Raw genomic sequence first — 21,950 nt, 5'->3', positions numbered from 1 at the left:
TTGACAAGATCTCCTTACACATTATACTATAATAAACATGTAAATGTTATTCCCCTGTACATTAAATATGAAAAGTATTACTAATGTTAGTCATTATGTAAGTTGTTTCTATTCACAGTAATTTGTTATGTAACAATGACCTGTCGATGCTGTTATTATGGCCTCTGAGTGATATTCCTCTTTGTGTGGATTATAACATTGAGTGAAATGTGATGATGCAGCAGTGAGAGGCGTGTCCGCATCCCCTCGCGCCTACTGGCAGAAGCTAGCGTCACGTGACGCAGACGTCATCCGCGCAATGGCAGCCTCCTGTTTTGTAAATTAAACACAGGTTCCGCGGCTGGCGAAGAAAAGGCGACCTGCTTTTAGGAATTTACGCTTTCCAGGCGAGGCCATCGGGTGTGTATTCAGCTTTTCAGTGTTCCATTGGGAGGCGTTAGCCTGAAGCTCGCAGCGGCGCCAGCTGAAAGCACGGCTGTTGTTTTCAAACAGGGCGGACGGTTGGCCGTCACACGCCTCTCATCGTGTTGTATTGTCCTTCATTAGAGCTCAAACAGAGGCTTTTAGTCCCAGCACAGACTGATGAAGACGAGGCGGTAACTTTAAACCCCAACGCCGGCCTGCTACCACACCTACTCCAAGATGCGACATGTGAATGAATGTTATTATGTGGTAATATGGCTGCTGATGGAGCCCATCTAGGTTTCATAACAATGGGTTCAGTGTTTAATCTGACTGATTCACAATATTCCATTTATCCTAGCTCAATAGTTAAAAGAAAGAAAGAAAAAAACAACAGCAAAAATAAAACATGTGTGAAAGTTAAAGCAGCAGCAGCAGCTTCTTCCATTGTCAACTTGTAAACAACATTTGGCGTGTTGAGCGAACAACCAATCAGTGAGCTCATCGATGTGGAATACTTCCACTCGATTGGTCAGATTTCTTTACCCAGAAATGGTACTTAGAATGCTAATGGATAGTAAATGCTGCGCTGAGCAGTTTAACCTGCTGCAATATTAACAAATGCAGCATTGGGAAGTATTTTCCATACAATAATAATAATAAATGCAACAATTAAATTTTTTAAGCTACAATTACATCCTCAATTATTCATGTTCCATTCCAATTAAATTATGATTACGCTGACCAGCATTTTTTTTTTCAATTTTTTTTAATTACAATTAGATTACAATAATTTTCCCCCCCTGAAAGTAAATTACAATTACGCTCTCAGTTACTAAATGTCTTAGCCATGTCTTAAATCAGCTGTAAAATACACTGAAACAATTATCCGTCATCTAATTTGTTTCTCATCTTGTTAGGCCTAAATCAAGGCTATACCCCTTTATTTATTTATTCTAAAAAATTGTTTTAAAATAAATAAAAATAAATCATCATAACAGCCCATAACAGTCAATCCACGATTTAAAAAAAACAAAACTGCCCTTTACAGGTAGAAGACCATGATTCATGCTGAAGTACAGTACTCTAATACCTACGACCTCTATGGGTGTGAAGATTTACAAGGTTTTATTCACTATGGCATCCGAGGAACGCACAACTATAGAATGCAACAACCAACTCTAATTGACGTGTTGGAATTAACCCACCTTTAGGAGGTAGAGCAGGCAAGGATGCCAATTGAACAATTGCAGCCCAGGCCGGGCCAGTTTGTGCATGTGTGAAACCATAGTGGGCCCATTGTGAGGCTTAATTAAGTGTTAAATTTTTTATTAAGGTGACCTTGTTGGTCACGCATGTATTTTGTAAGCAGGGACAAGGCTGGCTTAGAGCAGTGAGTGCTGTCTGATATGTGTAAGCCATAAAGTTTTTATTGAATTTTCATGCCAATTACAAAGTCAATTATCTAATAATAATAATAATGCTTCAGTTTTATATAGCGCTTTATCATAGACACTCAAAGTCGCTTTACAGAATTAAGGCATTATTCTTTCACTCCACACTCAGTGGTGGTAAACTACTATTGTAGCCACAGCTGCCCTGGGGCAGACTGACGGAAGCGAGGCTGCCATAGTGCGCCATCGGCCCCTCCGACCACCACCAACACTCACTCACACACTACATTCATACTAGGCAATGTAAGTGAAGTGCCTTGCCCAAGGGCACAATGACAGATACCACTGGTGACTGCCACCCCACCCCTAAACTCAATTACAATTCAATTACAACAGCAACACATTTTTTTCAAGTACAATTTCAACTTTAATTATGCCATAATTAAATTTAATTATCAATTACGCGATTACAAATATAATTGACCCCAACCCTGCTTGAAAGTATTAAAGTATTTCCATAAAGTAATCAATAATGATAATATGAAATAGTAAATACAGGACTAGAAAATATTTCAATACAATAATGTATAATAATTACCAATGTATTACATGGAATAACAATCCATGCAGCACTGGGCAATATTGCCGACTACACTAATTAATTTTAATATGTTCGTTGTCTTAATATTAGAATAGAACATAGAAATAACTTTGCAACCACTGCCTTATATTGGGTATACTTATACCAATGTATTCCTAATAACCTATTTTCATTGATAGAAGACCTCTGGAGGTGTAATGTGGCATCTAGAACCAAATAATTTTTATTCAAATGAATGTTCAAGCTGATCTTTTGTGTTTTTTCTTATTAGAAGTGAAGAGATCCAATGGGATGATAAGTGTTTAACCCTATGAAGAGGCTAGTGTGGCTAATGCTCTTTGATCAGGAGCAAAAACCCGACTTGTGTGTCTCAAAGATGAGCTAATTTGTATGAAAAAGTTGATGTAAAATACGATTAAGCAGATCATCTCTTACTAGTGCCCACAGGTTTGGTCCTGATGATCAGAACCATAGACGGTGATTAACGCTTTGCCCAGACCATCTCCTCTTCCTCACTTGGTTTGCCTTTTTTTTTCCAGTGCCTCCATGTTCCCCAGACAAGCAATATGCACTAACGCAGCCAGCAATCCATCTATTTATCTATATCTTATACCTGATTATCTTGATACATACCCAGTTGACTCAGGGAGCATCACAATTTCAATGCTAATTACTTTATACCCAAAACAAGGACAAAACAGACAAAAACAATTACCATGACATGGTTTCAGTGGAAATAATTTACAAAAACAATGCAGGAGGAAAGCCACTTTACAATATGTATTTTTAAAATGTGACGCCACATACTATCTTACTGTATTCTATACCTTCACTTTCTCAAATATAAATCTAGTTAAAAAAAAAAATGCAGTATGAAAATATCTGTGGCACATCTTGTCATTTTGTGCACTAATACTGACCTACTCTGTATTTTTAACACCGTATAACAAACAATACCAATGGCTAATTTGAGAAATAAATAAAAATCAATGGGGTCATCAGAAATTTGTGATATCTAAATGGGGTCACGAACCAATAAAGGTTGTGAACCATAGCCCTAGGCCTTTTTTTCCTTTTACTGTACTTACATTTCAAGGTTGTCATCATCTGACCAGTTATATGTTTTTAATATTTAACCAGACAGTGGAGAATTTGCTTAATCAGCACTGTTAAAGACAAAGGTGTGGCTTTTGACTCTGAACTCCACGTATTAACACAGTTGCAGTTACTGTTGTGGTGCTGTCAACTCGTAGGAACATGGCTTCCAAAGAATCAGGTAACTATTTGATCAATAATTAAGAGTGATTTAGACTAAAGTAAGTAGACTTTGATATATTTGATCAAATCATCCCTCTTTTTTAATAACATGGACTGTATCTTTTGTATGCATTGACCTTATCTTCTGAGATTGGCCTTGTATCTGTTATGTGGTAAACCAAGTGTCAACTGTCTGAATTTTGTTTCTTTTTCCGACTTTCTTAGACACAGGCATGTCTCCAAAGATCACAGGAGAGCTGCTCAGGCAGCTTCGCCATGCTATGAGGAACTGTAAATACTTCTCTGAGCCCATCCAGGCCTACATTGTCCCGTCTGGAGATGCACACCAGGTAAATAATAGCCTAAAATGTACACCCTAATCTTTGATTCTGGTAGCTAGGTTGAGGAAACTGGGCTTGTACTGCTAGTTTTGCTTGAAGACTTAAGGGTGTGGCTCATAGCATAATAAAGGCCCTCTGGTATCACTGAGGGAGATTGGTGTTAAATAATGAGTGGACAGACGATGGGATAATTGATGGTGGATACTAGATTTGTGTTCTTTCTTGTTCGTTTTATTTTGTTCTCATTGCACCAAAACACAATGTAGAAAAGTCTGGACCATTGTGTCTGATGAGCAGATGATTGCTTGGTATTAAATCGATTCCCTCCATGTTTTCAGAGTGAATACATAGCACCCTGTGACTGCAGACGTGAATTCATCAGTGGATTCAATGGTTCTGCAGGTATGTATTTCTTGGATCTGTTATGCAACATGCAACCTTTCGCTTTTACTTTGACAACTTAGGAGGTGTCATGCCTCTTTGGATGGTTTTGGTTTTCATTTTGAGAGCCTAAAAATAATCCCATCTGTTGCTTTTTTGGGCATTTTTCCCAATTTCAATATAGTTTATCAGTAAAACCGTCAACTATATCTGGCAACGCTGACTGGAGCAGATTGGCAGAGGCACCCTCACGGATACATTATTAATATGTACTAGCACTAGAGACATGTTTTTGTTTAGGTTTAGTCATAGTCTTTTGACTAAAATGCAACTTAGTTGTATTTCAGTTATAATCTAGTTTGCGACATCAAGACTTCGGTCGACTAAATCTCAAACAGTTACATTTCTGTTCAAAGGGCTCAACATCTCACAAATAAAGCTAAGAAGTTTAAGTGTAATAACTCAGCTGCATTCATCAATTCAAACTGTTTTATTTGACAATACAAACTGTATTATTTTATTATTATTATCAAAACCTTGTTTCTGTTACCTGTAGTGACATCTGAGTATCATCATAAATAAACAAATGAAATGCAATGTTAAGAACATGTTTTTATTTAGCTAATTATCTCAATAGGTCCAAAATAATGCATGCACACACTCAACCCATGTGCAAGCAGTCAAAAAAAATTCAGGTCGAACAGACACTGTGTCAGGGAGAAATTCGCTCCACAAAAAAACGCACGCACACACGCAGAACTTCCTTAAGTTATTAGAGAGATTTGCAACATGTAATACAGTGATGTTACAAAGTTACAAAAATATCCCAAATAAAATAGAACAAAGGTTTTGAGTCAGAATATTGTCTGGAAGTTACAATATATGTTTAAATGAGTAATCACTAATAAGAAATATGAAATGATGTGGATAGAAAATCATATACAGATGTCCAATCTGTCGCGTTACCTTTTTGCGTTATTTTTTTGTTTAAACAAATTATTAATCATTATTTATACATTTAAAAAAAAACAGTATTAAAAATTTTACATTGCTAGACAGGGAAACTTTAGCGAACGGGTAACAATTTGCCCTTCCATGAAAATGCAAGTGAGAATGCGAAGATGTACTGAATTCATTTTAAAGGGAACCTCAACCCAATTGACAGACAGCTCAACTGAAAGACTATTACATGTAAGCTTTACTAGTAGAACGGAGAGACAATTTAGAAACTTCATAATATGCAATAAAAGGACATTAAACACATGATTATGGAGGTCGACATATTGGACAAACTGTATCGTAGTGATTATTGAAGGAAGTGCTCCATTCATGTCACTCTAACTGGTTTTATAAGGTTAAATAAAGGTGGTTACGATGGTGTCATAGACTTCCCTGTTTTAATGTGTTTTCCTTGTTTAGCTGAAAGGCATGTGTACATCTGTAGTAAAAAGGTTAATAGTGGCATCCAAATGCTGCACCCACTGTCATTTTCAAAGTGTAATTTCTAGTTTTGTAGTAAGAGCAACATCAGAATCCGTCCACTGTAATGATCCTGGTCTTTCAGGAATAACATCATAACGTCCAAGTCACTGGATGAAACGTAACCAAGCACAAAAACATCAGATTGAAATACTATTTCTCCATATTCTATCCATTGGAGCAGAAATATAAAGAGTAATCCTGACGAGACAAGAACACGATATTTGAACGCTGATTAGCTGAAATCTCTTAAAGGGCTATTACATGTTTGAAGGCTAAAAGTGGATATGAATAACTCTAATGACATTTCTTACAAGAAAGATAGAACATTTTTTATTTTTTCGCTTTAGATAGATCATCTAAAGCACGTTCATGTGACTTGCTGTGTATCGTATCTATTGTGTGTGATGTAGGTACAGCCATCATCACAGAGCAGCATGCTGTCATGTGGACCGACGGGCGATATTTTCTCCAGGCCAGCCAGCAGATGGACAACAACTGGACTTTAATGAAGATGGGTAATGTCCAGTAGTGTGTATGCATGATGAAATACAGACATGTGTCCTGTAATGTTGCAGCAGTAGTATGAGCCAGACTGAAAGCATATCTGCAGGTTAGCAGTGTTTATTTTTAAATGTGCAGGACTGAAGGAGACACCATCTCAGGAGGATTGGTTGATCAGTGTGCTGCCAGAGAACTCCAGAGTGGGCGTCGATCCCTGGATTATTGCTGCTGGTAAGTCAATCCACCAAAATGTATTTGTTTATATTATGATACATTTAATACAGTTAACTTATCATCTTAGAGATTAGAACCAAAACAAGAATAACAAGAGCACTCAGTGAGCGAAACCTCCACCAAGCACCAAATATCATATTTGCCAGATATTGGCAGTTATCTGGATCAATAATGTTGATCATGGTACAATAACTTAAAAGAGATCCTCTGATGGTTTGACAAATGTGGCATTAAAACTTTGAAATGTCCTTATTAGAAGATCTATGCCTAACAAAATACATTATTTTTGCACCATATTAATTTAATATTTTCAACTTCATTAACTGCAATAGAAAACAATGGGATGTTAACAGGCAAATGGGGCTGCGTGGCGTCTTCAATCACGCGATTTCAAGATGCCGCAATACAGGTTCTAAAATGGTAAAGTAGTCCCATTTTTAAAAGTTAATAAAACAAATATGGTGCAGAATAATGTGTTTTGTTAAGCATAGATCTTCTAATAAGGAAGGTTTCAAAGGTTTAAGGCCACATTTGTAAAAACATTGGAGGATCCATTTAAAGGCTTAGAAGAAATGTATATCCCCATTAATAACCACACTGTAGGTTCAAAAATTGCAAATGAATGCGCAATCCGGATGTAACTTGGTGAGATAATTCCGAAACCTACCCGACATAACTGAGTCAAATTTAATAAAAACCGATCAATTACGAACCAAGATATGAATTTAGGAAATCTTGATGAGAGATAGGGTGTTTTCGATTTTTGAAACTGATAATAGTTTTAGACCTTTAGGTGATTCAAAGAACATTACTGAAGCACTTTAATGGTTCTTGGATGACTGTGTTCAGTGTGTTGCGGGAATAGGGTTTAAATAGTTAAGACGTCTGCTTGCCAAGTTTCTAAACAGGCTGTGTGTGCGTGTGTTCCTTCACATACCTGAGAGTGTTGAAGCTATTCATTCTATTACTATAATTTCATTATAATAATTATTATCTGTGTACACGTTGGAACACAGACAATTTTGTTTTGAGAAAATATTAATTAAATTTAACTCAAAACAAAAGTATTGAAAAAAGATGCAGCTAATGTCTAAGGAGAAGCACAGTCTCTATGAGGAGCTTTTACTGCTCAGTGGTGGTTGTGCAGCATTTTAGCGTAAAGTGTGACCTTTTCTCGCTGCAGACCAATGGAAGACAATGTCGAAGGCGCTGTCTAGTGCAGGCCACTCACTGGTGGCACTGCAGGATAATCTGATTGATGTGGTGTGGATTGATCGCCCCGAACGACCCAGCAAGCAGCTCCGCACCTTGGGTTTAGAATACACAGGTAAGTGTTTGACTACGTAAACGTTATCAAAATCTTCTGTTTTTTTTTTTTCTTCCTGTTTATATGTCATGGATGGTAGTGTTTTGATGGATGCTAACCCGTGCCATTGCGTGACTGCTATCTGACACAGGTATTTCATGGCATGACAAGATCACAGCGCTGAGAGCCAAGATGACGGAGAGGAAAATCACCTGGTTTGTTGCCACAGCTTTGGATGAGATTGCGTGTACGTTTCATTGTTTAAATCGCTTTGAATAATGACTTCTGGTAAACAGCTTAGGGTTTCCTTTTGTTAAACAATGGAGTCATGAGCTAAAAGAAGTTTATTCACAGAAGCATTTTTTGTATTTTCTTGAGGCAGAACCAAGAGTTTGTCAGTTATTTTATTTATTTATTTTAACAAAACCCTGCATTACATCATTGTTAGGTAAGTTTGGTTTAATCAATGATCACGATCCAAGGACCCTGGGATGTCTGGGTGTCCCTCTAGATGCCTGCTCGAGCACCTTGTTCGTATGAGTTAATGAGCTCTTGTTTCTGATTGTTAGATGTGAGAGTTTGTGTTGATTAGTTTAATTTGATTATGATTACCATGAGGAATGTTTTTTAGACACATAATTGAGCAGCTATTAATTGAAGAGGATTCACTCTGAAATCTACAAAGGAAGAGTGTCAGTCTAATAATTGATATTTAGCAAACATAAAAAAAAAAAAAAATGTCTTGGGGCTTTAGGTGAGATGATCAAAGACTGAATTCTATTGTAGAGTAACTAGGCTATACATTGGGGCAGAATGAGCTTGATTATGATTTTCTTGCTTTGTATTTTAGGGCTTTTCAACCTCCGTGGTGCAGACATAGAATACAACCCAGTATTCTTTGCATATTCCATCGTGGGAATGAATTCAATAAGGTAACCATCATACTGCAACTTTTGAAATCACCCTAATACGGCGGATTCTTGCAGACAATAGAGGGTGGTGCATGCATACATGATTGATAATTTGGTTCCCTCCACAGAAGAAACCCTGTATTTATTCTAATTGACATCTAAACAGGGTTATTAAATCTACTGTCTGTCTGTCTGTCTGTCTGTCTGTGTGTCTGTGTGTGTGTGTGTGTGTGTGTGTGTGTGTGTGTGTGTGTGTGTGTGTGTGTGTGTGTGTGTGTGTGTGGCCATAGCAACATAGCTTGATTCATTGGTCCAGTAATTGCATAGTAATTAATTTCTTACTTGCTTTTTTAAGTGTGCCATGGCTCAAAGAATGTTAAAAAAAAAAAAAAAAAAACATACAACAAAGCAATAATCAACTTCAAGGAGTGGTAATTATTGTTTTTTTTTTACCGGGAGAGGCAGCAGCACACAAAAGAAATTCCATTGACAATGCTAAAATGTTCATTATTTATTTATTTTTATCATCTGTTATTTGAAATAACAGATGAAACAAAGCATACAAGCACATGAAGAACAATAAAAAGTACAGTCATAGAATAAGAGCGTGTGAAAGATTAAAAAAAAAAAAAGCAGCCAAAGAAGAAAAATGAGGTAAAATGACAATATAGCTATAATTCTATAATTCTGAACTTTCCACCTCTGTAAGATTGAAGTCTTCTGCTATGCATTCCGTAAACAAGGAACAAACGACATACAAGCTTTTTTTGCCCAGTTTGGGTAAGACGTTGTAAACTGAGCAGAAATATTGGTGTAGATCACAGACTGTGGTGCTAACTGGGTTTATGGATGACATATCCACACTAAAATGATGGCAGCAAATGAAGAATTGCCTTGTATATAAAACAAAACCAGCAAACCTGGTGATGATGGCAGCATCAGGATCGGAATCCAGGCGGAACCTTAAAGACGAGTAATTTACATGCTTCCCCTGTGATTGTGAAGGTAAAGGTGCTAAAACATATTTTAAAGAATCTCATTTTGTCAATAAGTAAAAGAAACACTATTTAGTGCAGTGGTTTCCATCCTTTTTTGGATCGTGACCCCATTTTGATCAACAATTTCTGGCGACCTCAAAGATATTTTTTTTTTCTAGTTTTTGATCATGTTTGAGCTCAGATATTTTTTTTTTAGTTAGACACACAGTTGTTTAAGATTGTGTCGATTTAATAAAGAAAAAAAAATATTAAAAAAATTCAATAATATTTTTAAATTTTTCAGAAATTTCAAGCGACCCCAAGGTTGAAAAACCCTGATTTTGTGGCTCCTGAATGGATTTTTTGAATGTTTATATGTATATATATATATATATATATATAATTTCTGGTGATCTGGTATTTGTTCATTTTCACGTACACGTATCCCTTTTAGAGCAACACTGTCATAAAAGATGAAAACTAGGGAACGATTAATCGTTAAAAATCGATTCATAGGTATCACGATTGACATCGATACTTTGAAAATTGAATCGCCGTACTTTTTTTAAACTTTTTTTTTTTATCCCTTCTCTTGTCCAGCAGTGTACCGGCGGGCAGAATCTACTACTATTTTCTTTCTGGCCGCCTTCTACTCTTACATGTTAATGTTACATGTTAAGAAATGATTCCTTACCCCTTTAGCACCGAAAGAATATTTGTAATATTACGTGAATTTCTGTAAAAGTCACGTTTTTCTATTAGCTCTGTCTGCTAGCATAGCATCTCTTCTTCACTGCTAGATTAGCTGCATGCCAACCGACCACTGGGTTTCTAGCGCCCTCTGCTGGTCCAAACAAATATCTGACGTAAATCAGTGCAATGACGTTTTTTTTTTTTTTTTTTTAAAGTTCAATTGTTAAGGCACAAAAGTTGCACTTTTAAAAAGAAAAACAACTAATATGGAGTTTTGCATTGTTTACTATAGAACCAGAATTTAAATTAATTAGCTTCTTCTTCAATTGTATTATTTCTTTATTTATTTCATTCAAGATTTATTTTTAGTTAAATTGCATTGTTTTGAATAGTTTATCAAGGGATTCTTTTGACAATTAAAAATAAAAGGGAAATAATACAGTATTATTCAGTATTTTTCAGTCATCATTTGACTACAGTACCATTTTGTAAAATAAACTGTGAGAGAATCGTATCGTGAACCCAGTATCGTGAATCGTATCGGGAGTTGAGTGAATCGTTACATTCCTAATGAAAACTGACAGAAATAGACTCTCCGTGTCCCCGCAGGCTGTTTGTGGACCTGAAGCGTCTCCAAATCCCTGCAGTCAAAGAACACCTGCAGTTGGACTCGCCTAGCAAGCCTGAGCTAAACATCCAGACGTTCCCGTATGAGTCGGTCTACACCGAGCTGCAGGCTGTCTGCGCTGCGCTGAGCCCCAAAGACAAAGTGTGGATCTGTGACAAGGCCAGCTGTGCCCTCACACAGGTCATCCCCAAGGTAAGACGTCTCTGCATCAAGGATCAGGAACAGGGCTCAAACAATTTGTCGGTTAAATACTGGTTAATAAAATGTGTCGATGCAAAATATCTGAGTAAATGCATCCATTAATTAGTGTTACCGGAGCCACTGGGTCTGAGTTTTGCTGTTCAGCCCTAACTTTTGCTATTGAAGAGTTGCCATGGTTACCATGAGAATGGAGCAGACTTTGGAGTGTGGCAAAACAATCAATCCATAAATAAATATAAGTTTCCCGAAAATAAAAAAAAGACAGCAGGTCAATGTAGGTCACTGCACATTGAACAAAGAAAAGAGGCCTCTGCGATGTGTTTGTGTAATGGCGGTTTAGCATTCTATAGCAGCATTTCCTAAACGGGAGAATCTATTTAAAGCAATGGACTTTTTTCTAAGTTAAGAATATACCAGTACTTTTTTTTATTTATTTATTTTTTACTTAGTTTTTATTCATTTCAGTCAACACAATACAGTAAAAAAGATTGTAGAGTTTTCCTACTATATAACCATTTTTGACTTTGCAATCTTTCGATAAAAAAACAAAAACAAAGAAGCAACATAGTGTAGGAATAAGTAAAAATAAAAACAACAACAACCAGGCATGCACTCAAGAGAATAAGCCAGAAAAATAAAACAAAAATAACAAAATTTATTAATGTAGTTATGGTCTTCAAGACACATCCACACACATGTATACATTCAATTCATTTCAACTTTATTTATATAGCGCAAAATACAACAAAGTCATCTCAATGTGCTGAACAAAATATAAAGTCCATAGTAAAAAAGAAAGAACCCAACAAGATCCACATGAACAAGCATTTAGCGACAGTGGGAAGAAACAACTTCCTCTTTTTTCTCAGAAGAAATCTCCAGCAGAACCAGGTTCAGAGGTGGCAGCCATCCGCTTCGACTGGTTGGGGTTTGTAAACAGAAGGGCGAACAGAACAGGATAGAAGGATAGTCCATCAGAGTGTCCAAGACTAGTTGATCTGCAAACCACCAATCAGGGACCTGCATCAAGACACCTGAAACAGAAAAGAGAGCCCTCAGAGGGTGAGGAGAAGGCACAGACTGCAGGAAAAACATGATACACTATGATACACTCATTCCTAGCGGTTAGGTTAATATTACTATTAAACGTCTTGCAGCTTCCGTCATGCTCTGAAATGCTACCACTACAGACGAGGTTTCGTCTTGTACTGGGCGTGCGTAGTGATCTCAGCAATCACTACAGAGGGGACGTTGTCAGCTTTAAAATATCGCAATTATACGATGTACGCTTTAGTAAATAAGTAGGTTTTGAATGTAATCGTCTCTCGCAATGGTCTGAGGTGCTGACCATTACATGTAATGGTCTGTGATTGTGACCAAAACAACGAGATCAAGTCCGTTTTAGGTTATTGCTATTATACGGTATACGCTTTAGCAAATAAGTAGGTTTTGAGTTTACTCTTAAAGGTGGAGAGAGTAGCAGCCTCCTGCACTAAGACTGGGAGCTGTTTCCAAAGGTAGCTGAACGCTCTGTAAGTAAGTAAGTAAGTAATATTTATTTATATAGCACCTTTTACAGACAGGAGTCACAAAGTGCTTCACAATACATACAGCGCATACAATACAATACAAATTACAGTTACAGTCACAAAGATATGATGGTCATAAAACAACCCTTTATCACTGGAATTTTAAAATGCTTTCTGAAACAAATAGGTTTTCAGTTGGCTCTTAAAAGCATCAACGGAATCAAGCAAACGCAAGGAAAACGGAAGATCGTTCCAGAGCGTTGGCGCGACCGCCTGGAAGGAGCGATCTCCTCTGGTCTTGTAACGGGTACGGGGGACCATGAGCAGGTTCTGATCCTGGGACCTCAGCCTCCGGGAGGGGGTATAAGGACACAACAAGTCTCTAATGTAGGAGGGAGCCTGACCATGCAAGGCTCTGAAGGTCAGCCTCCTGTTCTACTTCTAGACACGTTTAGAACTTCCAGGAGACCAGCAGGCGGAGAGCGGAGTGTTCTGCCCGGACATATCTACCGTATAAATGATAACACACACAAATCCTTTATAAGCAACTGTGGCTCAGGTGGTAGAGGGGTCATCTTCTGATCAAGAGGTTGGGGGTTTCATCCCAGTCTATACCTGTTGAAGTGTCCTTGGTCAAGACAATGAACCCTAAGTTGCTCCCAGTGGTCGACCAGCACCTAGCATGGCAGCTCATTCCCATTGGTGTGTGAATGTGAGTGTGAATGGGTGAATGAGCTGATGTGTAAAGCGCTTTGAGGAAACTATAGTGTGGGGATAAATCAAGTCCATTGACCATTTACCATTAAGATACAAGGGTAAAAAAAAATCCTCACTACCAATGACAAATAATAAAAACAGTAAAAACATTAAACATCTTCTCCATCTAAAACTCATATATATGGTGCAGTTAGTACAGATATACGTTTAAATATGGATTGAGGAAAAACAATGCACTTACCGTATGTTTGTTACCTTATTTGCATATCACAACAAAGCAACCATAAATGGTCATGTTTCAACTTGACCCGCCCCAGTGAGCGTGCCACGGAGTTCATTTAACCAGTTCAGCCGCCTTTTACAGCAACCCATAAAAACTCTCTGCAAGTTTTATGTTTATTTAGCGATCACTATTGCAATGTGAACATAAAAACTTATTTGAATTGATCGTATTTAATAGCTACTTAGAAAGAGATGTTACTAATTACATGCAAAGTGATGTCCTGTTATTTAGTTTGTTAGTACTGTATTTGTTGTTATTGGATCATTTTGAGGTTGGACAAGCATTACAACAATAAAAACTGATAAAAGAGAATGAGTTGTTGTGTTTTACATTATAATTAATTTCCAATTAGATTGTTTATTGTTGAACTTTGGGAAAAAAATGTTTTGTTTCATCTCAATTTGGATCTTATGCACTCTAGTTAAAGTTTAAAGTTGCTTAAAAGGGCTTTATTTAAGTAATACTTATTTTAAAGGCCATGTAAAAGAAATTAGTTGGATTTCTGTATGTTTATTGGTTTTGTGCAACAACAAAAAAAGAGCTCAAGAGGATATTTTCATGTAAATTTGTAGGATATGAGAAAAGTTCAAGAAGTATAAAAAATGCAATAGCTGTGATTTTTCCTTATATGATCAAATTATTAATTTATTTTATTTACTTTACAAATCAATTTAATTACTTAAAGAATGATTGACTGCAGGTCTAACTGAGCATTTGTAAATTAAAGATTAAATAATGTTTTTTAACAAAGATCAAAGTGTTAGTAATTGTTGCTTTATTTGTTTTTAGATGCTTTTGTTTTGTTTTTATAGGTAGACAAAAAATAACACAATCAATGTTTGCATGAACATTGATTGACTCGAGATTTAGTGTTTTAGGGTTACTGTATGGGGCCGTTTGTGGCCCTTGATGTATAAATGATTGAATGCGTCTCTCACAGTCTCGTTGTCTCCTTTATCCAAACCTGTAGAGCAACAGGAGTCCCATTCCCTACACCCCACTCTGCCTGGCCAAGGCCGTGAAGAATGAAACCGAGATCCAAGGCATGAAAGTGGCTCATGTAAGACCTGTGATATCAGCGAAGCAACAAACTGTATAATGATGACATCATATCAAATATAAACATTTACCTGCTTTCACCAACAGATCAAAGATGCCGTTGCACTTTGTGAGCTCTTTGCTTGGTTGGAGAAGGAGGTATTTTTTTTATTTTCTAATTATCTGACATTAGAATGCCTTTAAAGAACTTTAAATCTAGTGTTTACATTGGTGAATCTATGATTTGGGGTTGGAAACAAATAAAAAAAGCTGGTTTTATGTAGTGATATTTTGAATAGTTACAGAGTTTTCACTGAAGTGTATCCATGTTTTTCTTTCTCTCACCACTTAACTTTCCGCTTCGGTTGCTTTTGTTGTTTTTTTTTTAAACAGATTCCAAAAAGTACCGTGACTGAGATCTCCTGTGCTGAGAAGGCAGAAGAATTCCGCAGGTGTTTTAAATTTTTTTTTTTATCTCATTCTTTTTTTAGATCATCAGATTATCGGAAGCATGCAGCTTCCTGTTTGTTTCCTCATAGTGTTTACTTGCATGCTGGCTTTGATGCTTGAGGAGCTGTGGAAAAGGAGGAGTGTCAAAAAGATGTTTGATTTATTGATGCATTTGTAATGTATTTTGAAGCAGATGTAGAGTTTAACTCAGACTCATTGCTTCATGTAAATAAAATCAGGTGAACTGGCATATTTCCTCACATTTCCCAGTATTCTATGAACCGCTATGCTTTAACAGGATTCCCGCGGATCCTTAAAAAATCTTAAAAGGCATTAAATTCACGAATCTAAAAATAAGGCCTTAATTGTCCTTTGAATGTCTTAAATCAATGTTTCAAAAATCTTACATTTTAACACATATTAAGTATGATTTTATGATTGGAATTGGTCTCAAATTTCAAAATAAATGGTAATATTTGTTTTTTTTTTTTAAATGTATAAACAACATGGGAAAATGTCAATTTAACAAAGATTGTTGTCATTTTGTGTTTTTGTAGTTATTTTGATTATCTTGTGTATTTTAGTGTCATTTTGTGTACTTTTGTGTGTTTACTTGGCAAGGCAAGGCAGATTTATTTGTGTTGTGCATTTCATACACAAGGCAACTCAGTGTCCTTTACATGATCAAAAAGTGCAACAGACAACAGCTTAAAATCAATAATAACATTAAAGTAGGCAACAAAACATTTAAAATCATCAGTAAAAACATTTAAAATCATCAACAACATGACCAAAAATCTCCCTCTCAATCATACGCAATGCCTTTAACTTTGATTTAAAAATGTTCACATTAGATGCTGACTTCAGCTCTGCTTTACAACAGTTTTAAACAAGTTTGAGGGTATTGTGTCAAGGCAACACATTGATGGATTCATCTGCTGAACAGTTTCCTCTTTTGTTTTTGGGTTCACTGTATTGAATTCTAACATTGTAGTTGACTCATCCCTCAGTGGTTGAAGTTGTTCAAGCTTTTTGTTATTTTGCTGGTTTGTTCTGATGTTTGACCTTATCGATTGCATATTTTATTTGAATTTTACAGCAAATTCATTGCATATTCCAGTTGACAGTAATTCAGGGGCTATCTGATCTGGGGGGGTTGTGAGCTTTTCAATTACAGAAAACAATGTGCAAGAGTTGTTGGTGGCTGCCAGTTGCACGTCTGCACTAGACACTAGAAAAAAATGACCCTAACTCTATGTAATTGATGTGGCGTTTTTGTCCCCCTAATTATGTTTACTGTGAAGTTGGTCTTACATTTCATTTGAAATGGCAATAAAAAAAGTCTTGAAAAGTTTTTAATTTAATTTGACTAAAGCTGTAGGAACCCTGTTGAAACGTTTGAGGAATTTGCGCATTTTTGGACATGACTAAACTTTTTCACTTGTTAAAATATTTTTTAATCGGGCCTTCATGTGTCAGGAGTTTTATTTTTTATATGCTGTTGTTTTGTTTTTGTTTTAAATTTTATTTTATTTTTTACTTTTTATTTCTTATTTATGTTTGTCACGCAATTGTATATTTGCATTATTATCCTATGTTAGCATTCATTTTTGTTCTTACTGTTTATTTTTGCTATTCTATGGTGTTGCTACAACGTGTGAATATGGGGATCAATAATGGTTTACTCTATTCTATTCTTTTCTATTCTATTGCACAGCCTCCTGTGTAACAAAGATACATTCACGATGTAATAGCACCATCTGCTGCTCATTTGTATGAACAACATTGAATATTCTGTAAGCAATAGTGTAAGTAACCTGGATTTAATTTGTTTTAATTTATTCTTTAATTCGTCTGCAGTCAACAGAAAGATTTCATCGGCCTCAGTTTCCCCACGATCTCTGGCGTTGGTCCGAACGGGGCAATCATACATTACAGGTCAGTCCAATAAACAGATTCATGTTTAGCATTTTGTTTTTTATCCTTTTCTGAAAGTTACTTAAGCTTTTATTTCATCTGTTTTCATCATTTCTTTTGCAGACCTCTGCCTGAAACCAACAGAACTCTCACTATGAACGAAGTTTACCTGATTGACTCCGGAGCCCAATACATGTAAATATACCATCATAAAGTTGTTTTTTTATTTTTTTTTGTTTTTTTTTTTAATTAAAAAATCTAAATAGGTGTAACTTTCAAAACCTTCTTGTCTGATCCTAAAGAAACCTCAATATTTAGTTTTTTTATGATGCACACACTCTGCTCTGTCTGTCTCAGTGATGGCACCACAGACGTCACCCGCACCATGCACTTTGGGACGCCGTCCGCTTTCGAGAAGGTTTGTTTGTTTGTATATTTGTGAGCTTGTTTCACTGTCATCAATTTCATTATATTAAGAGCTTTGTTTTCAAATGGATCGGAATTATTTTTTTGATATTGTTTTTTTTTTGTTTTATCCTATAGGAATGTTTCACCTACGTACTGAAAGGACACATCGCTGTCAGTGCTGCTATTTTCCCCAATGGAACAAAAGGTGCTTTTTTTTTTTAGCAGCGTTAATGCTTATTATCATTAATACACGTCTTGTGTTGCTCTTCAACAAACCAGCCAAAAAACAAATTATGATACAAGAATGATGCGTCTATTTGTTTATTGAGTAATTTACAAAGTTTAGAGCATTGGTTTATCTATTAGCAGAGTAAGCATATTGCCAAACAAGCCAAAACTGATATCTAAATTAATAGATGGTTTATATATGGTGTTATTGGAAGAATACCTAGTAGAAAAAGACGCCACATTTAATAAGAAATCTTGTGTTTTTCATGGTGAAATACATGAATTATTTCATTTTAGATGAAAGAATATTACGTGTATGTTATGTATTTTTCTTATAGATGTAGAACATAATTATTGCCTTTGCACTTTAAACTTAAAACTCTTTTAAACTTTTAAACTATACCAACTTTTGTGAGGGGTTATTTACTTATTTATTTACCGGTACACACAAATTTAATTCTAATTGTTCATATGTATTCCTTATTCCTATTTTGTGTTAATATAATTATTGTCTTGGTCTCTATATTTACTTTTTAATCATGCATGTGTCCTTTGTTAGTGTTTTTTCAACTTTTGTTATTTTTTCTACTTGTAACACTGTAATTTCCCCCTGGGATGATTAAAGTATTTCTGATTCTGATTATAAAGGTAGTTCCATTTAGACAACAAGGTGTAATTAATAAAGGAAACCTGATTTATTTATTTATTTTTTGATTTAGACAAATAAATACATTCATCATTTAAATCATGTAACACTTCATAGAGTTACAGACATGTTAAGTGCAGCAGAAGTCAAGTTCTTAGCGGAACAGGAACAAATACTAAAATCAGGAACAGTTTATTCCCAGTGGAATAAAACTGGACAACTTGAGGTTCTTCCAGGTAAAAGGGACATAGTAAGAGAATGTATGTACTCTGGCTTATACTATGTTTAAATAACGTATTTGACCTCCACAGTCTAAGTCAGTTAATGCCACGGCTGCCTTGAATCAACCTAACTAGCATCATTTTTCAAATGTTTTTTTTCATGATTGGTGCAGTTATGTATGAGTTTTCTAAATTTACAATTTTCCAAAAAGAGTTTTAAACCCTAAGCATGCGATTGTTTAAAAAAAATTAGACAATTACTGTTGTTCATTGTTAAACAAGTTTTCCTGGTTAAATGTTATGCTTAATTAGCTCAGTGTCAGTATAAAAGTTTAAAAAGAAAAAGTTAAATCAGTTTTTTATTCTTCATTCCTCCTTAATTGTATTTCCCCAAATTTTCTTTTTTTTCAGTTTAAAACTTAAAAAAGGAGAATTAAAAAAAAAAGGATTTTTATTCCTTTTGTCGAAGGTCAACACTACATGTAGCGCAACAGCTATGCATGTTTTGTTATTGCAATTAAATAAATACATTTATTTTATTGAATAACTGTGACCGTCACCAGCCCTCCCTAAGGAAGGGTAAGAAATACTTTATTAAAGGGAGGATATAAAAAGAGAGGGCAGTGTTACACCTAGGTGAGAGGGAAGGGAACAGGGAAGAGGGAGTCAGGGTAGGACAATGGAAGGGGTGGGGAAGAGTTGACTATTTTATGTTGTTAGTGCAACGTGATGCTGCAGTAAGTAATTTTTATACCTAATGACAGCTGGTCTGATGTTTTTTGTTTTCTCACTCCCACCAGGTCACCTCCTTGATTCATTCGCCCGTGCCGCCCTGTGGGAATCCGGTCTGGACTACCTTCATGGGACGGGTCATGGAGTCGGCTGCTTCCTCAACGTCCACGAGGGGCCTTGTGGCATCAGCTACAAAACCTTTGCTGATGAACCTCTGGAAGCCGGCATGATCGTCAGTGATGGTGTGTTCAGACGCATAACCTTTCATCCTCTTCCCATTGGTTGAAAATTTGACATATATCCTACTTTTCTCCTCCCTCTGTTTTTTGGGTTTTATTTTGTTTTTCATGCTGTTTTTATGCATATTTTAAATATGTTTGACCTCCATCAATGATTACAAAGCATGATCAACGAAAACATTTGCATTTCGTGAAGAAAATGCAAGTGAGGATGCAGCTGCTGCCTTACATCGCACTGCATTAGCTTAGCGCTGTATTAGCATTAGCTAGCATTAACTAGCATTAGCATTAGAAAACATTAATTAATATTAGCATTTGATAGCATTAGCATTAACTAACATTAGCATTTGCAAGCATTATCATTATCATTATTATTAAATTAAATTCCTTTTGGGTTTTCTTAAGCTTTTAGCTTTTTCCCAAACAATGTTCCTATTTTTCATGAACTAACACTTTTAAATTTGGCTTTCACGCATGTAATTAGTTTAATTTAGTTTGTGATTCTTTATGATATAAGATTATTTAATGTGTTTTTCATCAGGATTATTTGGGGGCGATGGGCATTAAAGAACACCTTTGTTCAAAGTGGGAAACACCTCAATAAGTTTGAGAACCCCTGCAGTAAAGTCAGCTTTACTAATATATTTAAACAAGCTTAACATCTGCATTATAATACAATCACACATTTAGATCTTTAAAGCTCATCCTGTCCCTTCTTGTGCTCACATGGGATTTGTTTCTAGAACCTGGATACTACCAGGAAGGATCGTTTGGTATTCGCCTCGAAAACGTGGTCCTTGTTGTTGCTGCTAAACCAAAAGTAAGTATTAAAGCTCAGTGAAGAGGTCTATGATTTACTAGAGTGAAGATCTCTAACCACAGTCCTCGAGGGTTGCAGTAATCTTTGTTCTACTTAGTTCCGTATCAGGGCTGCTACAAATCTGAATGACATTTTTATTACATTCTTATCCATTGGAACAGAGAGACATGTCTAACACATGCAGAACTGCAGCCCTCTGTGAAGTTCTGCTTTAGACGTTTTGCTGTTCTAATTCTGTTTATAATGTTCTTTAAAGTGTAGGGTCAGCAGTATGCTGTAGGTTCTTTGATGTCTTTGTTGTTTGTGATTTAGTACAACTACAGAAACCGAGGCAGTCTCACATTTGAACCTCTAACGCTGGTTCCCATTCAAGTCAAAATGATGAACACTGAGCTGCTCACCCAGAGAGAGGTGAGATAATGTTGACCTTTGTGTCGTTGATCCACATATTAAACCTGCTAGTTGTGATCAGGATAGTTTAAATGCAAACGGATAAATGGAATCACATTTCTTGATTTAAACAACGTCTCTGAACTCCTCATCTGCTTCTTCCAGCGTGACTGGGTGAACGACTATCACAGGAAGTGTCGGGAGGTGGTCGGAGCAGAACTGGAGCGACAGGGCAGGAAGCAGGCGTTGGATTGGCTGATCAGAGAGACGCAGCCAATCGTCTGAGGGAAAACTATTGTTGCTCACCAGTATTGTTGATCGCACTGCAGTGATGATTCTTTGTCGTTTTCCCTGATTCTCCTTTCTTTCACAGTACCAGCTTTTTTGTAACACACATTAAATCAGTGCTTTTAATAAAGCTTTGTTCATACCATGAAACACTTGGTCTTTATTAGTGAGGATGCATCTGCTTATTCACTTTACTCTTAAAAAATAGACTTTAATCACAATGGGATTTTATATGGTAAGAGTATGAAACAATCTGAATATTGGTGCCTCAAAATGTCATTTTACACTGAATTAACAACTGATGGAACGTGTATTTCTAATTTGAGCTTCATCAGGTTCACTTTAGCTTCATTGTTCCAGTTATTTGTATATTAGAATAAGAACACATTGGTGCACAGCATCTTAACAGAACTTTTTCTCACTGATGGTTGTCTTTCAAACTGTGGTTCTATAACAGAGGTTTGGAGACCCCTTTGCATCCAGCAGCTACAGGTTGGCGGTCTCCGCAGCATGACTTTTCTATAGCTGCATGTAAAATATGGGCGGGTCCAGGACTATGCAGCTGTTGGGGGCATTGGCGTACTCCTCCAACGACATGGAGGGCAGCAGTGCCACCTGCTCCTCTGACCCTCCTCTGACTCGGTTTCCCGCTTTGTCCTCGTCCTCCTTCAGGCCCACGGGCAGTGGGTTGCTGTAGATGTAATAAATCCTGGAGTTGTCCTTTGCTGCCTCTGG

The 21,950-nt window shown here is 36.4% G+C and overlaps 1 protein-coding gene across 2 annotated transcripts; it reads left to right on the top strand.

Annotated features, from left to right (window-relative positions):
- Positions 1–262: 262 nt before the first annotated feature.
- Positions 263–21,365, top strand: xpnpep1 (X-prolyl aminopeptidase (aminopeptidase P) 1, soluble). 2 transcript variants are annotated; one of them, XM_028452376.1, is made up of 20 exons: positions 263–399; positions 3,880–4,004; positions 4,334–4,397; positions 6,269–6,373; positions 6,498–6,590; positions 7,777–7,920; positions 8,051–8,146; positions 8,750–8,831; positions 11,090–11,300; positions 14,809–14,898; positions 14,985–15,035; positions 15,270–15,328; positions 17,187–17,264; positions 17,367–17,438; positions 17,601–17,661; positions 17,787–17,856; positions 19,547–19,720; positions 20,461–20,537; positions 20,850–20,948; positions 21,093–21,212. In XM_028452376.1, exons 2-20 carry the CDS (start codon positions 3,888–3,890, stop codon positions 21,210–21,212), a joined length of 1,863 nt encoding a protein of 620 aa, XP_028308177.1. In that variant the 5' UTR covers positions 263–399; positions 3,880–3,887. The 2 variants fall into 2 exon arrangements, with proteins under 2 accessions (XP_028308177.1, XP_028308168.1); XM_028452367.1 differs by lacking the exon at positions 263–399 and adding an exon at positions 3,564–3,673 and having other exon boundaries at positions 21,093–21,365.
- Positions 21,366–21,950: the final 585 nt, after the last annotated feature.

This window comes from Gouania willdenowi, chromosome 1, assembly GCF_900634775.1.
Source record: "Gouania willdenowi chromosome 1, fGouWil2.1, whole genome shotgun sequence".
NCBI classification, from domain to species: domain Eukaryota; kingdom Metazoa; phylum Chordata; class Actinopteri; order Blenniiformes; family Gobiesocidae; genus Gouania; species Gouania willdenowi.
Note: the sequence above shows the minus strand (reverse complement) of the source record. Positions and strands in the feature narration are given on the sequence as shown.

Bases quoted from the DNA above. Each gene is read 5' to 3' on its own strand.
- xpnpep1 (XM_028452367.1), top strand. The intron at 7,921-8,050 runs GTAAGTGTTTGA...TATCTGACACAG, and splicing joins CTTGGGTTTAGAATACACAG to GTATTTCATGGCATGACAAG. The intron at 17,265-17,366 runs GTCAGTCCAATA...TTTCTTTTGCAG, and splicing joins GGGGCAATCATACATTACAG to ACCTCTGCCTGAAACCAACA.